This window comes from Psammomys obesus, unplaced genomic scaffold (assembly GCF_907164565.1).
Source record: "Psammomys obesus unplaced genomic scaffold, mPsaObe1.curated_primary_1811, whole genome shotgun sequence".
Lineage (NCBI taxonomy): Eukaryota > Metazoa > Chordata > Mammalia > Rodentia > Muridae > Psammomys > Psammomys obesus.
The window spans coordinates 7,501,059-7,515,835 of NW_026585686.1; the positions used below are offsets into that span (position 1 = coordinate 7,501,059).

Genomic DNA, 14,777 nt, shown 5'->3' on the forward strand with positions numbered 1-14,777 from the left:
GAAGGAAGGAAGGAAGGAAGGAAGGAAGGAAGGAAGGAAGGAAGGAAGGAAGGGAGGTTGGTTATTGGACTAGCAAGATGGCTCAGCAGGTTTGATAACCTGATTAAATCCCCAGGACCTACACGGTAGAAACTGATTCCTACACATTGTCCTACAGCCCCCTCCCCTCTCAGACGCTCAACATAATTTTAACGCCAAAGCACATCCTAGCTTCTAGCCAAGCTAGGGCTGGTGCCACTCATTAAGAGTTATATCAAGAAGATTTACTTATTACATTAAGAATACTAACATCACAGGGGCAAAACACAGAAGCAGCTACTGCTGGGAGCCAGCTGACCTCCATGTCTTTATCCCTAGGTTAAACCCTTAATTGGCATGGTTGCCAGCGTCACCTGGAGGGCTCATCCTCATGAGTCACCTCCACAGCAAGGCTTCCCAGGCTCAAATGTGGCATCTGGCGCCTGCTGACGTGTTGGCTTGTAATCATTCTCTGGCCAAATTGTATTCTCATTTTATCTTTTCAGCCATCTTGAGAACTCATTAAGGAAAATGCCTCCACTTCCCAGTTTCTACCTAGAGGCAACCAAGTGATAAAAATCACCTTGCCTATACTGAAGTGTGCCCACAGCAAGTATGAAGTTAATTTAATGAAATTAAAATCTGCATTTTAAGCAATTTTAAAGTTTTTTTTTTTTTTTAATTACAAAAGTAAAAAAGCCACTTAAAATGGGGGGAGGGATTAGTAAAAAAAAAAAAAAAAAAAAAACAGTAAGGAAAAATCCATAAAAGTCAAGTATAAATCTATTTTCAAGAATTTTTCAAACATTTTAATTTATGTTCTCATATCATTTATGATTTTTTTCTTCCAAAAATTAGATTTATTTATTTTATGTTATGTGTTTAAATGTTTTGCCTGCCTTTAGGTCTGTGGGCACAGGGAACCAAACCACCAGACCAGGGTCCTCAGCAGAAGCAAGTGCTCTTAAGAGGTGTCTTGAATCCTGCTTTTTTTTTTTTTTTTTTCTTTTCACATGCTTTTTGTGTCTAGTCCAAGGCATTGCTCCGGAATCTGTTAAAACAGAAGTTGACGACAAGTTGCAGTATGGGGCTGTGTTATAGTAAGAAAGTAGCAGTCACTTATTTCAGATTTGCACTCTCTCAGATATTCAAGTCTGCAGTCTATAGCTGCAAATAGAGAAATCAGGACACAGTGTTTTCAAGTAAGCTTTCACAGCTGCACCACCCGACCTGAAGACTGGAAAGTGCCTCCACCTGAAACAGAACTGGCTGGGATCCAGATTGTCACTTCCACAGTCAGTGTCTCTCCTACTCCACAAAATAATTTTCCAACTAACAATGGGCTATTAAGGTAAACTCAGACATGTGGATTAGATCCTTTGTAAGGTCAATCTCCCATGGTTTTCTGATTGCCTCCATCATCGTCGGCATTTCAAACTTACCACAGAGTAAGTCAATGAAAACGATTTCTATTCTTAAACCGGAAGTTCGATACAGTCATCTTGAAATAGTATGACAATCTTCTGAATAACACGTAAAGACACCATATGGTATAAACTAGATTATTAACTACTGAAACAAAAATTGAATAGCTGGTGTCTGTACTTACTGGAAGAAGGTTTCAGATATTATGAGATTATAAAATGTAATCATTATTTAATAATAAATATAGTCCTCATCTTAAGAAAATTCTTCAGCAGGGCAGTGGTGGCACGTGCCTTTAATCCCAGCACTCAGGAGGCAGAGGCAGGCAGATCTCTGAGTCTGAGGCCAGCCTGGTCTACAGAGTGAGTTACAGCACAGCCAGGGCTACACAGAGAAACCCTGTCTTGGGAAAAACAAAGCAAAACTCTGTACATATTGTGGGAAGAAAGCTCCAAACAAAGAAAGCCTCTCAAAACTAACTTTAAAAAACACTTATTATTGTGTGTATGTATGAAGTATATGAGGAGAATGACATGTGCCATGATACGGGGGAGGGATGGGAGGACAGGGTTGTAGGTCAGAGGACAACTATTAGAGATAATCAGTTCCTTCCAAGTGTAGGTTCCAAGTTCAAACTCAAGTTGTCAGGTTTGGCAGCTAGTGTCTTTACACACTGAGCCCCCTGCAAGACTGCATGATTTTCTTTTGTTAAGGAAGACATTTTGTTTTGAGCCCTAAAGTCAAGGGCAGTTGTGACAAACACACATAATTGTTGAGTGATAAATGAATCCACACTCACAACAACCCTTGCCATGTATCCTGAGGGCTTGTTTTGTAGGTTTCTTATAATTTTATAAGGCTCTGAGATAGCATATATTTACAAGAGCTAAACTGTATTTTTAAAAGAAAATTTTGGAATACAGACAAGTTTGAAAAAAAAAAAAAACACAGGTGCCATAAGTTCAAATGTTGATTTTGTTCACTAATAATTTGTGTATACTTAGCCTGAATTTTCGACCCATCTCAAGAGCATCTTTTTTAATTTTAATTTATGTTCATTAGTGTAAAGGTACCAGGTCCCTTGGAATTGGGCTGCCATGTAGGTGCTGGGAATTGAACCTGGGTCCTTTGGGAGAGCAGACAAGTGCTCTTAACCACTGAGTGTTGGGATGTTCTTTTGGAATGTATACACTTTACCCTTGTTCATTCAAATGCTGATTTCTCTCCCCCACTCTCTGGTTTCAATCTGAACATTTCATTGTGATACTTATTCTAAGCATCACCTGTTTCAACTTTGTATAAACATGCCAAAATAAAGCAACTAGCCACAATGTTGAACAAGGGAAAGGAAGCAGGAAGAGAGGAAGGAGCCAGAGGACAGGAAGGTGGGAGGCAGAGGAGGGACAAAGGAGGAGAGAGCTGGGAAAACAGAGGAGGAGCAGAGATCTTGGAATGACCTGGAGAGATAGACTGGACCTAATATATCACTAAAAGCAAGTAAAATGCGTAGGTGAATCTAAATGTTAGGAAACTATGAGGGCTTAGAGGTTTAGGATGGAGTAACTATTGCCCAGCATTATGTTCTAGGTTAATTAAATAAATCCCAGTCTCGCTGTGGTGATTTAGGTATACAGCTGTTTAGGACTAACAACAGCTTTAATAAAAAATAAACCAATAGTAAATTTTAATAACCTACAATATCTGAGCCATCTCTCCAGCCCTCAATTCATCTTTATGCTAACAAAAAGGGTATTTTTCCAAAACGTGGATGAAAATACTTCCTTTGTTGTAGTCTAGCTTTAGATACAAAAGGTATGACAAATATTAAAATGAACTGAAAAGTGGTGAACAAATATTATTGAACAGATTTTATTTATTGTGTACTTACTTTGTGTGTTTTGTTTTTGCTTTTTCATGACAAGGTCTCACTGGGAAGCTGTGGAACTCAGAGATCTGCCTGGAGCCTGCCACCCAAGTGTTGCCATGACTCATAGGCTTACTGGGCAGATTTTGTATCAGAGACCCAGTGTCAACCTCTAGTTTCACAATAAATTTCACATGTAATTCTATATTTCTTCTTTATATTGTCAAATTTTCTAATGTCTAATTTTAAACTGTCCATGTTGAAAGTTTTGTTCCTACCCCAAGACATTCTGAAATTACTTAGGATTGACCTATAGTATCAAATTATGCTTACAAATGTCTTTATCAGTATTTTTCTTGCATGTGGCACTATTTGTATTTTCAAAAAGGGTTTCAGTATTAAGGAGTTCGGCCAGAAACAGCTTCTTACCCTACTGCAGTCTCTTTACCCACTTTTCTGCTTCACAAACCACATCCCAGATGTGTAAGAGCAAAGACTACAACATTTACAGACAAGAATGAAAGACATCCACAGAAGCAGAAAAGGTGACAAAGAGCTGAAGAGATGGTTCAGAGGTGTTCTGTGGGAGGACCAGAGTTTGGATCCCCGGCATCCATACGAACAGCAGCTGCATTCCTGTAACCCAGTAAACAAGCTGGCTATCTAGACCAGACAGATGGGCAGTGGTTGCCTCACTATAGAAGATGTAGACTGATGCAGGAAGACATGATGTCAACCTACACACACACGAGAAAGAGAAAGGGAGAGACGCAAACATCCCATTCAGGTAAACGAGACAATGGTGGGATCATATGTATATAGAACCTTACATGCTGACAATAATTGCAAGTGACTGCTGCCCTGTGTCCTTTTGGGGAACTCATTCATTCTAATAGGAAAAGAAGAAAGGCCTAATTCTGAGAGATCCCTAAAAGGCCTGTGCATAGGTAAAGTGTTTTTTGGGGAAGAAATGATGAGAACAAGCAAAAACCTGATGATTTCAGACCATCCAATCTGTGAATAACTCAAAATAAGAAGCTGTGGGATTGCGTTTACTGCTAAGGAGGTTGACTCAGTGCTGAGCAAGAGGACAGGGAGGCTGAACTCACACTATCTCCCTACCTCCTCTATTTCAAGATGCTAGGAGGAGACAAAAAGAACTGCAGAGCTGTATCTGTCCCATTTTCACAGCAAAACCACCAGCTCTACCCACAGACAAATTTGTTGCTCTGCGTGTGCCTAAGTGAGGATTTTGAGCAACCACAAGAGTAATATAGAAATAGAGGGAAATGATGGCCTTCTTGACAAAGATATATACCTCCACTGCCTTCTAAATTTCTGAAGCCAATGTCTGTAAGATTTACTCAACGGAGACCTTTATTAGAATACAAAGTTTATCCCAAAGCATCCATAATGACATAAACTTTTTCTCTATCTACAGACAATGAGACATCACAGAGGAAAGGCAATGAAGTTAAGTTGTGCATTTACCTTTTCAAAAGTTAATAGCAGGCCTGCTGAAGAGCTGGTTCAGCAGTTAAGAGCACTTGTTGCTCTTTCAGATGGCCTGTGTTCAAGTTTAGCATCCATATGATAGCTCTTAACTGTCTATAATATAATTCTAGCCCTGGTGTCTAGAGCAAACCATTCATACATGTAATATAAAAGTAAATTTAAAAAGAACTGACGCACCGTGATCATCATAAGTTGCAACATATAGTTGAAAGAGAATGATTTTTTTTATCAATTTGGAAACTTCCATTAGAAAAAATAGATATCTGGCAGATATTCTTAGCCAAATGTGACCAGTTTTCTTTATCCTACAGAATTCAATACTACAAAAAAAAAGTCAAGTAAGCATAAGAGATTTGAAAGCCTTTAATAGACAAATTCGTCGATTAAAATTTCTTTATGAAATTTATGTATTTAGTTTGTAAGGGTATGCACACATGTTTACATGAGACACCATGGTGCTTGTGTGGAGGTCAGAGAGCAACTTGTGGGGGCTGATTCCCTATAGGAGTCCTGGATATCAAACTCAGGTCATTAGGCTCAGAGGCAAGCACCATTACATTCTCTAAGGCCCAGAGCTTCTTAACCCTCCTTATGCTGCAACTCTTTAATACAGTTCCTCACGCTGTGATGACCCCAAACCATAAATTTATTTTGTTGCTATTTCATAACTGTAATTTTGCTACTGTTATGGATGGCAATGCAAGTATCTGATGTGCAGGATAACTGATATATGACCCCAAATGGAGTCTGAAGCCAGAGGTTGAGAACCAGTGATTCTGAATTTGGTAGATGTTTGGGAAGCTTAGCGTCTAAGTCATCTCATCTCCCTTTCTTTTTTATTTTATATATCAGAACGCATTGCTAACTAAGATATGATAACTACTTAACAAATACTTAGAGCGATGAACATGCATCATTTGTATATTGTGTATTTTGACAGAGAAATATGAATAGTAATAAAAATCATTTGCAATGCACATAGTATATACATGTATATTTATATTCAATTTTATGCAGAAATATCAGATATTTGGATATCTGGAACATTCTCAAATGATAGGCGAGTACTTATGACACGAACTTCTTAAGCAGAACAGGTTTAAAGATTTAGTGAGGGTCTTCAAAGTGGTATTCAATAGTGTTTTAATAGGTCATGACCTCTGAGGACAGTCTTTGTGCTTAGACTTTACTACCGGGAAAATGAGAACCGAAGGAAACTTAGATGTGAACGCTGACAGACTTCTTCTGTAGGATGCCCTACTCACTCCCCTGGGAGACGTAGGCCTGCTGTTGAAACCCTCCTCCTCTAAAAGTTAGTAGAAAAAGGCTGTTGGTTTGTGGCCATTTTCTTCAAAAAGCTTAGAGATAATTTCCACCAATCAGCTCTTCACTGTGAGGATAAACAGATCTGTAGAGGCCAAGACTCGCCTGCTCCAAGAGCTCAAGGCAAATGAATGAATGCCTTAGTCTAAAAGCATCCGGAATAACGAGTCTTAGATCTACTTGACCCATTGTCCTAATCCGAGGCTAACAGGAATGGCAGAGAAAACAAATGCTGATTGAGGACTAGAGGAAAGGGTAGGAGGTAGTCATTAGCAAATCCCTAGGCTCGGGGTCACCTGCTCTCCAGGAGCAAAACAAGTGAAACAAGCCATTCATAGGCACACCAAGGGTGAGGAGCCATTGTTTTCCGAACCAGCTGTGGAGCATCTACTCAACAGTGGCCTTGGGACAGCCGCAGCTGCTGCATCAAGGGGAGGGTTAAGGAGAGCAAACTACCAATGCAGACGGCAAAGACCCTGCCGCGCCACCTCCTGGCCAGCTGGGAGGCATTTCTGCGCCTAGCGCAGGAGACTAAATCACCCTTTGAACCAAGGCAAAGCATAAACCGTTCACAGCAGGCCCAGACCCGAGCAGTAACTGCTGGCCTTGGGAATCTGCGACTGTCAGCTGCAAAGTGGCGCTAGCAGAGTAGAGTGGAAGTGACTGAGCTTCCTGGGCACCCTGTGACCGAGCAAAGTCTTCAGGGTTCAAGCTTAGCTGTGGCCGAGTCTAGAGGCGCGCTCCCGCTCTCCTCCGCCCGACCTCTCCCCGGCTCGCGCGCCGCCCTCTCGGGTCCCAGGCCCCGGGTTCCCAGGTCGCCACTGAAGCATCACACTCACCATCTCCTGCCTGAGGATGTGCAGTTTGGTTTCTAACCTCTCCAGGGCGCTGGGGTGGCTACGTCGTGGAGAGCCAGAGGCAGGGGAGGATGAAGAGGAGGAGGACACGGAGGGCGCGAAGCTGCTGCAGCTGCTGCTGCTGCTACAGCTCCCACCAACCCCGCTGGGGTCCGTAGCCCCTTCGCGGGGCGCCAGCTCCTCCCCGCGCAGGGAGCGCGCTAGGCTCTCGGGTACTTTGCGCCCCAGCTTCAGCTCGATGTCTCTGAGGTCTGGCAGCGGGCCGTCTTCCATGACTCTTTGCGAGGGGCGACACTGCGAGTAAAGGCAAGGAGGCGAGGCCTGGCGGGCTCGGGAGCTCAGCACCGGGCTCCCTGGGCCGGGCCTGGGTCCCCGCGGGCGTCCGTGCACTCCATGCCCCCGGCACAGCCGGCAGATCTGCACCCGGCCGCAGTTGCAGGCTCCACCGCTTCGCAGCCAGCGAGATTAGCCAGATCACTTCATTCCTTTCTCTCTGGCCACTCCACCGCCAAGTTCAGTTAATTGATACTGCAGAGAAGACGGGCAAAAGCTAGTACGTTATACCGAGAGGCACAAGGAGGAAATGGAACCTGCTCGATGGGGGAAAATTCCCATTTCAAACTGTCCATTCATATCACTGGGCTGTTCGGTGCCCATCATGTATTACACCACAAGGAAAAACGATGCGGCCGCACTCCCGGGTCGTTTCATTTTCCAGCCATAGGTCTTGAAGAATCAGGCTATCTTGGACGTTCCGGGGGAAAAGAACAATCTTTGGTCAATGAAACAAGTGGGTATGTCGTGTTTGTCTCCGGAATGGATGCATTTAAAAAAAAGAAAGAGATGGCTAGCTTAGCTGGGGTTCAAGGGCTTCCTGGTTGCGGCAGCAGTGTCCTTCCATTTAGGCTGTACCATCCAAGTCATTGTGTTCCTCCGAGCCGCCTCGGAAACTTTAAACTCGGCTGGCAGGTGGACCAAAGCAGGGCCAACCCTTGTACCGTATGTCACAGACAAGAAGAGCAGCAAAATCTTCCCAATCCTAAAGCTAAGCAACGGACTCGCAAGTCCTAGCTCAGCTGAGCGTACCCATATTAGGTTACTAAGTTAACTGCTGTCCCGCTGAAGTCGTCGGGCAGATACAACACACTTAAAAAAAAAAAAAAATAGAGGAGAAGAATGGCTAAATTTTATGTCGCTTTCCACCCTAAACCTTCTTTTTTTTTTTTTAATTTTATTTTTTTCTTATCAGTTACATTTTATTAACTCTGTATCCCAACCGTGTCCCGATCCCTCATTCCCTCCCAGTCCCTCCCTCCCTCCCTCATCTCCACCGTGCCCCTTGCCAAGTCCACTGATAGGGAGGACCTCCTCCCCATTCATCTGATCCTGTTTTATCAGGTATCTTCAGGACTGGCTGCAAAGCTCTCCTCTGTGGCCTAACAGGACTGCTCCTCCCTTGGGGGGTGGGGAGGCCAAAGAGCCAGTCATTGAGTTCCTGTTAGAAATAGTCCTTGTTCCCTACACTATGGGAAGCCAATTGGTTACTGAGCTACCACAGGCTACATCTGAGCAGAGGTTCTAGCTTACATTCATACATGGTCCTTGGTTGCATGTCAGTCTCAGAAAAGACCCTGTGCCCAGATATATTTGGTCCTTGTGGAGCTCCTATCCTTTCCTCATCAGACTAACTCCCCTTCTTTCTTATGATTCCCTGTACTCTGCCAAAGGTTTGGTCATGAGTCTTTGCTTTGAAAACACTGCTAGTTAGAGTCTTTCAAATGCACTCAGTAGACTCCTGTCATATGTTCAATGCGCATCCCATCTGTCTTTCTAAACGAGGATTGATACCCCGTGCTCATGGATTGGTAGAATTAACATTGTGAAAATGGCCAAACCTTCTTAAAAGCCAACACATTTAGCATTAGAAAACTTGCCCAATAATCCCCAATGTCCAGATTGTGTGTGTGTGTGTGTGTGTGTGTATGTGTGTGATGCATGTGTAGAATTTTAAACAGAGGAAATTGCTAAATCCTATCTCTTTAATTACACAAGAAAAACGCTGAGAATAACTAGTGAAATTATACTTGTTTTCTTTGATAATTTGCCTATATTTTGCTGCTATTTAGGAAGATCCACAACCTTGTAAACTATTAATCTGAAATACTTCTACCAAGTAAGTTAGTATAAAGTACATAGATTATAAGATTGCTTGAACATTGTGTTTGGTCAGTGAGAGTTGAGAGTAGTATTTTCAACCCACTAAACTATAATTTTTGGTTTCCATTGAAGTATTTCAAAGTTGATCTTTTTTTCTGGGACAAATAGACATTTGTGTCCTTGGTTCTTCTGGCCTTCCTTCCCATTCAGCTTCTGCATTCAAAATAACATAGATAAATGGAGTGTGGAGTCTGTTTATAGCATTTTCTAAGAAACCTTAAAAGGAGAGAAACGTAGACCTTCTGAATGAAATATTTCATGTCAAGGAAAAGGTTGTTGAAATTGACAATTCTGGCTTGTCAACAAGCCAGAACTTTGCATGTGTTAACTCTTCTTAAAAAGAAAAAGAAAAAAAAAATGTTGTAAGTTAGGTGGCTCATTTCAAAGTCAAAACTCCCATTTATGGAATCAAAGAGAACAAAATTAAATCTCAACTCTCCCATAAAAGTGCATGTATTGTCTTAAAGCTGGCAAACCACAAGCTCGTTGGATGAAGACTGTACTGTGGCGTGTAATTATGGACGCCTCTCATTTGAGTCATAGACAGCTTTTTATTACAAACTGTACAAAGTCCAACTCAAAGATGGGTGTAAAGCAAACCTCATGTGCTCAATATCTAGTTTGAACTTGGCTCAGAGTCGTTATTAAATTACCATTGTGAAATACCTTTGCTATAACTAAGACAATTGTTGACATTAACAAAAACTTTTTATTGTTTTTTGTATTTCAAGACAGGGTTTTTCTGTGTAGTCTTGGCTGTCCTGGACTCGATTTGTCGACCAAGCTCATCTCAAACTCACAGAGATCTACCTGCCTTTGCCTCCGACACTGCCTCTGCCTCCCCGAGTGCTTGGATGACAGGTGTGTGCCACCACGGATAGCTAAGAAATCTAGCAAACAATAACTTTTTTTTAAAAAATGGGTTTTCTTTTTTGCTTTTAAGTAATCATGAAGGTAAACCTTCATATAATAAAAAAGTGTAGTATAGTTAAGTGGTGGCACACGGCTTTAATCCCAGCTTTGGGAGGCAGAGGCAGGAGGATCTCTGAGTTAGAGGCCAACTGGTCAACAGAGCAAGTTCCAGGACAGCCAGAGCTACACAGAGAAACCCTGCCTGGAAGCAAACAAGCAATGTACTGTTTATCGTTAACATTTTGTTTTGGTGAGGTGTTTTTAACCCTTTAAAGAAAAGATTAGTTATAATAAACTTTTAAAGTGTTCTTCATGATGCCTTGTGATATATTTGTTTAAAATAGAAATGTTTTGAATGACTAGTTTAGAGAACAACTTAGAGTAACAATCCTTACTAGGCCTGTAATACAGTACTGTAGATTTATCTTTTCGGTGGTCTGATATGATATTTCTCACCCCAAATTTCTGAAAATTGGACCCTCATTTAACTTTTGCTTTTGAGCACATTTTCTTTTAAGGTTTTTGTTTTTTTGCTTGATTTTTGGTTTTTGTTTTTGTGACATGGTTTCTCTGGACCTGCTTTGTAGACCAGGCTGGCCTTGAACTCACAGAGATCCACTTGCGTCTGCCTCAGAGAGTGCTAGGAGTACGGGTGTGTGCCACCACACCCAGCATTTTCTGTTAATTTTAAAGATGTATCTATGAGGAAATGTGTGAGAGGTTTGGCTGGTAGCTCTTGCCATGATATGGGAAATTAGCCATAAGCTGCAACAGTGGCCTCTAGATGGGCTGTGGGCAGGGAGTGGCATCCGTAACAGGGCAGGAGGGAAGCCGGGGAGAAGAAAACAGACAGGCACAGAAACACTCTGCCCCACTGTTGAACAGCTCACTGCCTGTACCTACACAACCACCTCAATGCTTTTCAAAACTCAGCATGTTTACCCGTGACTGATGTGCTGAAGAGCAGAACTGTAAAAACATGGAGGTTGTTGTGACAGGTTTTATGCTTTAGTAGGTCTGGGAACTGAGTTTCATTACTCTCTTAAAATGCACAAGCAACTAAAAATGGATGTTAAACTATGGAAACAGAGAAAGACTGACCTTGCTCTCCTGTCGAACTGTGTTCACAATGAAGAGCAGAGACCTCTTATTTAGTATAGAAAAATCCCTGTTGGTTAATTAAATAGGAGCATTTTTGGACTCAGATGACACGTTCTCAAAGAATGCCCTGGTCCTAACAAAGGTGAGGCCTACTTCACACATTCCACACCATGAGCACTTCCCGGTCAGAGCCGGGGACATACAGCAAAAGCAGACTCAGCAGGACTTGCCTCCATGTGGGTGGCCCCTCTCCTTAGTCTGCAACTGGCATTTTGGCTGAATAGAAATGGTCTACCACCTTGGCTCTGGCACTGAGTGAGATGCCAGAGTTCCCAGATGCTGCTGGCGAAGAGTTCAAGGATTCAGGCAATCTCCACCCGAGTCCCCACTTGCCCTAGTACAAAAAAAATCAAGCTGCCAGCCGGGTCAAATCACCCTTAAGAGTTTTAGGGAGTAACTATTTAACAGGTAACACACTGTTTGGATCTTTTATTTAAGTGCACAGAACTGCTGTGCCTGTAAATACTTTTGTTCAGCTTATAGGCGGAACAAGGAAGGTGTCATCTTGTCATTGTAAAGCTAAAGCATGTTGACCTTGGCCATATAAAGGAGAATTATATGTCTAGTAAAGCCACTAAAATTTTCTCTGGCTCTGCTTACCTAGCAACATCATTTAGTTTACTACCAACTTGAGCAAGTTGTACATGTGAATCCTGTAACTATTGTCATCTATCTACTATCTACCTGTCTGTCTGACTATCTATCTATCTATCTATCTATCTATCTATCTATCTATCTATCTATCTGCCTGTCTATCTGTCTATCCATTTATCTACTTTCCTACCTACCTATCTCTGTTTCACCTTTTGTGTATCTGAAATGTTTCTCTCTGAAGAGAACAGTACCTTTAAAGAGTACTCTTTGAAGTCTAATTAATATTTATAATCAGAGCCACTTCCTGAAGAGATTTAGTGCGTAATACTAAAAGTAGGTCACCAGCATCTAAGTCTTCCTTATCCCCACTCAACAATCCCTGTCAGATCTCACTTTGCCTTCATTGCTTGTACTAGGGCCTGATTTTCTCTTCCGTGCTTTGCTCAGTTTTTCCAAACTGGACTCAAATAGAGAAATTTTGGTACTTTCCTCTGTAGCCAACCCAATATGATTTAGAGGATGACAATTTTGATTCCGTGTGGGTAAATGTTTACAACAAGTTCCACGCAAATATGAAAAAAACTGATTTGTAACTTTCTGCAGTGGTGTAAATCTTTCCGTTATATCAATATATCAATATCTGATACTGAGTAACCAACCCTAGTTAGGAAAAAATGTGTAGTAATATAGGTTAATACAGTGTTTCTAGAGGTCAGAGAAATGTAAATGATTTGCTATTATGTAAATAAATAATAGTAAATTACTTATGAATATAAATATTATGAATATAAATATATTCGAGACCATACGACAATCAAATATCAAAAATTAGAAAATGATAATGAACTTTGAGAATTTAGTGTATTTGTTTTTATTTACTTAACCAAAATTTATACAATGTAATTTTTTAAGAAAATGGGCGTATTTGCAGTGGTTTTGCAAAAATTCCTAAAAAAATTAACAATAACTCTTGCAAATTGGTATGGGCTGGCTCCTGGACACTCCTGTTTCTCATAATCACTGAAGTGGTGGAAAGTCCAGAAATTAGCCAACGCTGTGACTGGGGAAATGTGTGCCCAGGACAGACACCAGACAGTTCAGAAAGCTTCTGAGGTCAATTGCATGTGTCTGTTTCCTTGGACTGCCCTAACAAGGTCACATAGAGTGGGTAGCATAAAACAGTAATGGTTTATCATTTCAAAGTTTTCTAGGCTAAAGGTCTTAAGCAATGACCAAGTGGCCAACGTGTCTCCTGGCTCCTCTCAGCACAGCTACAACCACTGCATTCATATTTGTTGGTTTTTTCCTTCCGTGTCTGTATCTCAAAGTGTTTTTTGAAGGACATCATATTGGATCACAGGGCCATTCCCCATATAACAGTGTATCTTATGTTAGTGAGTACCTGAAATGATCTTATTCTTCACTAATCCCTTACTCTGAACACTGCAAGTCAGAAGCCTTAGTAAGCTACTGACTAGCCTTGCTGTCTGGACATACACGCCTGTGTGTGATTTAAAAAGCAGTTTATCACTGCCTGTAATCCCATCATTCAGGGAGGCAGAAGCAGGCAGAGCTCTGTGAGTTCAAGGCCAGCCGGGTCTACAGAGTGAGTCCAGGACAGCCAGGGCCACACAGAGAAACCCTGTCTGAAAAAAAGAAAAAGAAAAAAAAAATAAATAAAAGGTGGTTCAATGAGATTTTTGTTATTATATAAAGGCATGAAGAGTATTTGTAGCTTATATAAAGCATAAGTACTGTAATTATGTTCTCAGAACAATAAAGCAATGGCTACTGGTCATTATGTCTATCATGAATTAGCAAGAACATTTTTTTTGTTTCAGAAAAATATTTTCACTCACAAAAGCAAAAATTGTTGTGATGATTTGGGAGAAAGTAGAAAAGTACTACATGGAAGCACAGGATTTATGCCCAACCCCTACAGGTTTTTACTGTTGAATGCTCCAAGTAATCTAGAAAACAGGTGCCATTAATCCTCCTCTGTGAAAATACACTTTAAACTACAGCAGATGAAAAACTCAGTGTTCTTCTACTCATGGCAAGTAAGGAGTCTGGAACTGCTCCTGAATTGTATTCTACTATCAACTTCGTGTTTGTTTGGTTTGCTGTTGTTGTGTTTTGTTTTTTAATGTCTGAGAGTATTTTGCCTGCACGTCTGGGTACCATTTGTGTACCTGTTGCCCTCAGAAGCCAGAAAAGATCACACTGGAACTAGAGTTACAAACCATGTGGGTGGTGGGAATTGAACCCAGGTCTTCTGGAAAAGTAACCAGTGTTCTTAAACACTCAGCCATCTCTTCAGCCCCCTACTCATTTTTTTTCACCTTCAGATGAACGTTAGTTCTTATTCAGAACAGATAATGGAAGCTGGACATGGTGACACACACTTTTAATCCCAACAATTTAATCATAGCAGAAGCAGGCAGATTTCTGAGTATGAGGCCAACATACTCTATATGATGAGTTTCAAGCCAGCCAGGGATGCATAGAGAGAGTCTGTCTCAAAAACAAAACAAAACAAAACAATCAGAAACAAACACACAAACAGCAATAACTATAAGAGAAGAATTATTAAGTGGTTCAGCTTATGCCCTACACATTTTGGGGGGAGTGTGTTGTAGTGAGGTTTTAACTCAAGGCTTCATACAAATAGAGTACTCAACCACTGAACATGTATGTTTATATTTTATTCATTTCTTTTTCTTTCTTATCTTTTCCTCCATTCCTTTCTTTTCTTGTCCTTCCTTCCTTCCTTCCTTCCTTCCTTCCTTCCTTCCTTCCTTCCTTCCTTCCTTCCTTCCTTCCTTCCTTCCTTCTTCCTTCCTTTTTCTTTCTTTCTTTCTTTCTTTCTTTCTTTCTTTCTTTCTTTCTTT

At 41.2% G+C, this 14,777-nt stretch overlaps 1 protein-coding gene across 1 annotated transcript in view; it reads right to left on the bottom strand.

The window, feature by feature from the left end:
* The window catches only part of Lurap1l (leucine rich adaptor protein 1 like), a 43,950-nt gene extending 35,991 nt beyond the window's left edge, over positions 1-7,959 (bottom strand). The window contains exon 1 of the mRNA XM_055629172.1: positions 6,985-7,959. Within this exon, the coding sequence (XP_055485147.1) occupies positions 6,985-7,275 (291 nt within the window). The 5' untranslated portion in view covers positions 7,276-7,959. The remainder of the gene's footprint in view (positions 1-6,984) is intronic.
* Between the last annotated feature and the right edge of the window lie 6,818 nt (positions 7,960-14,777).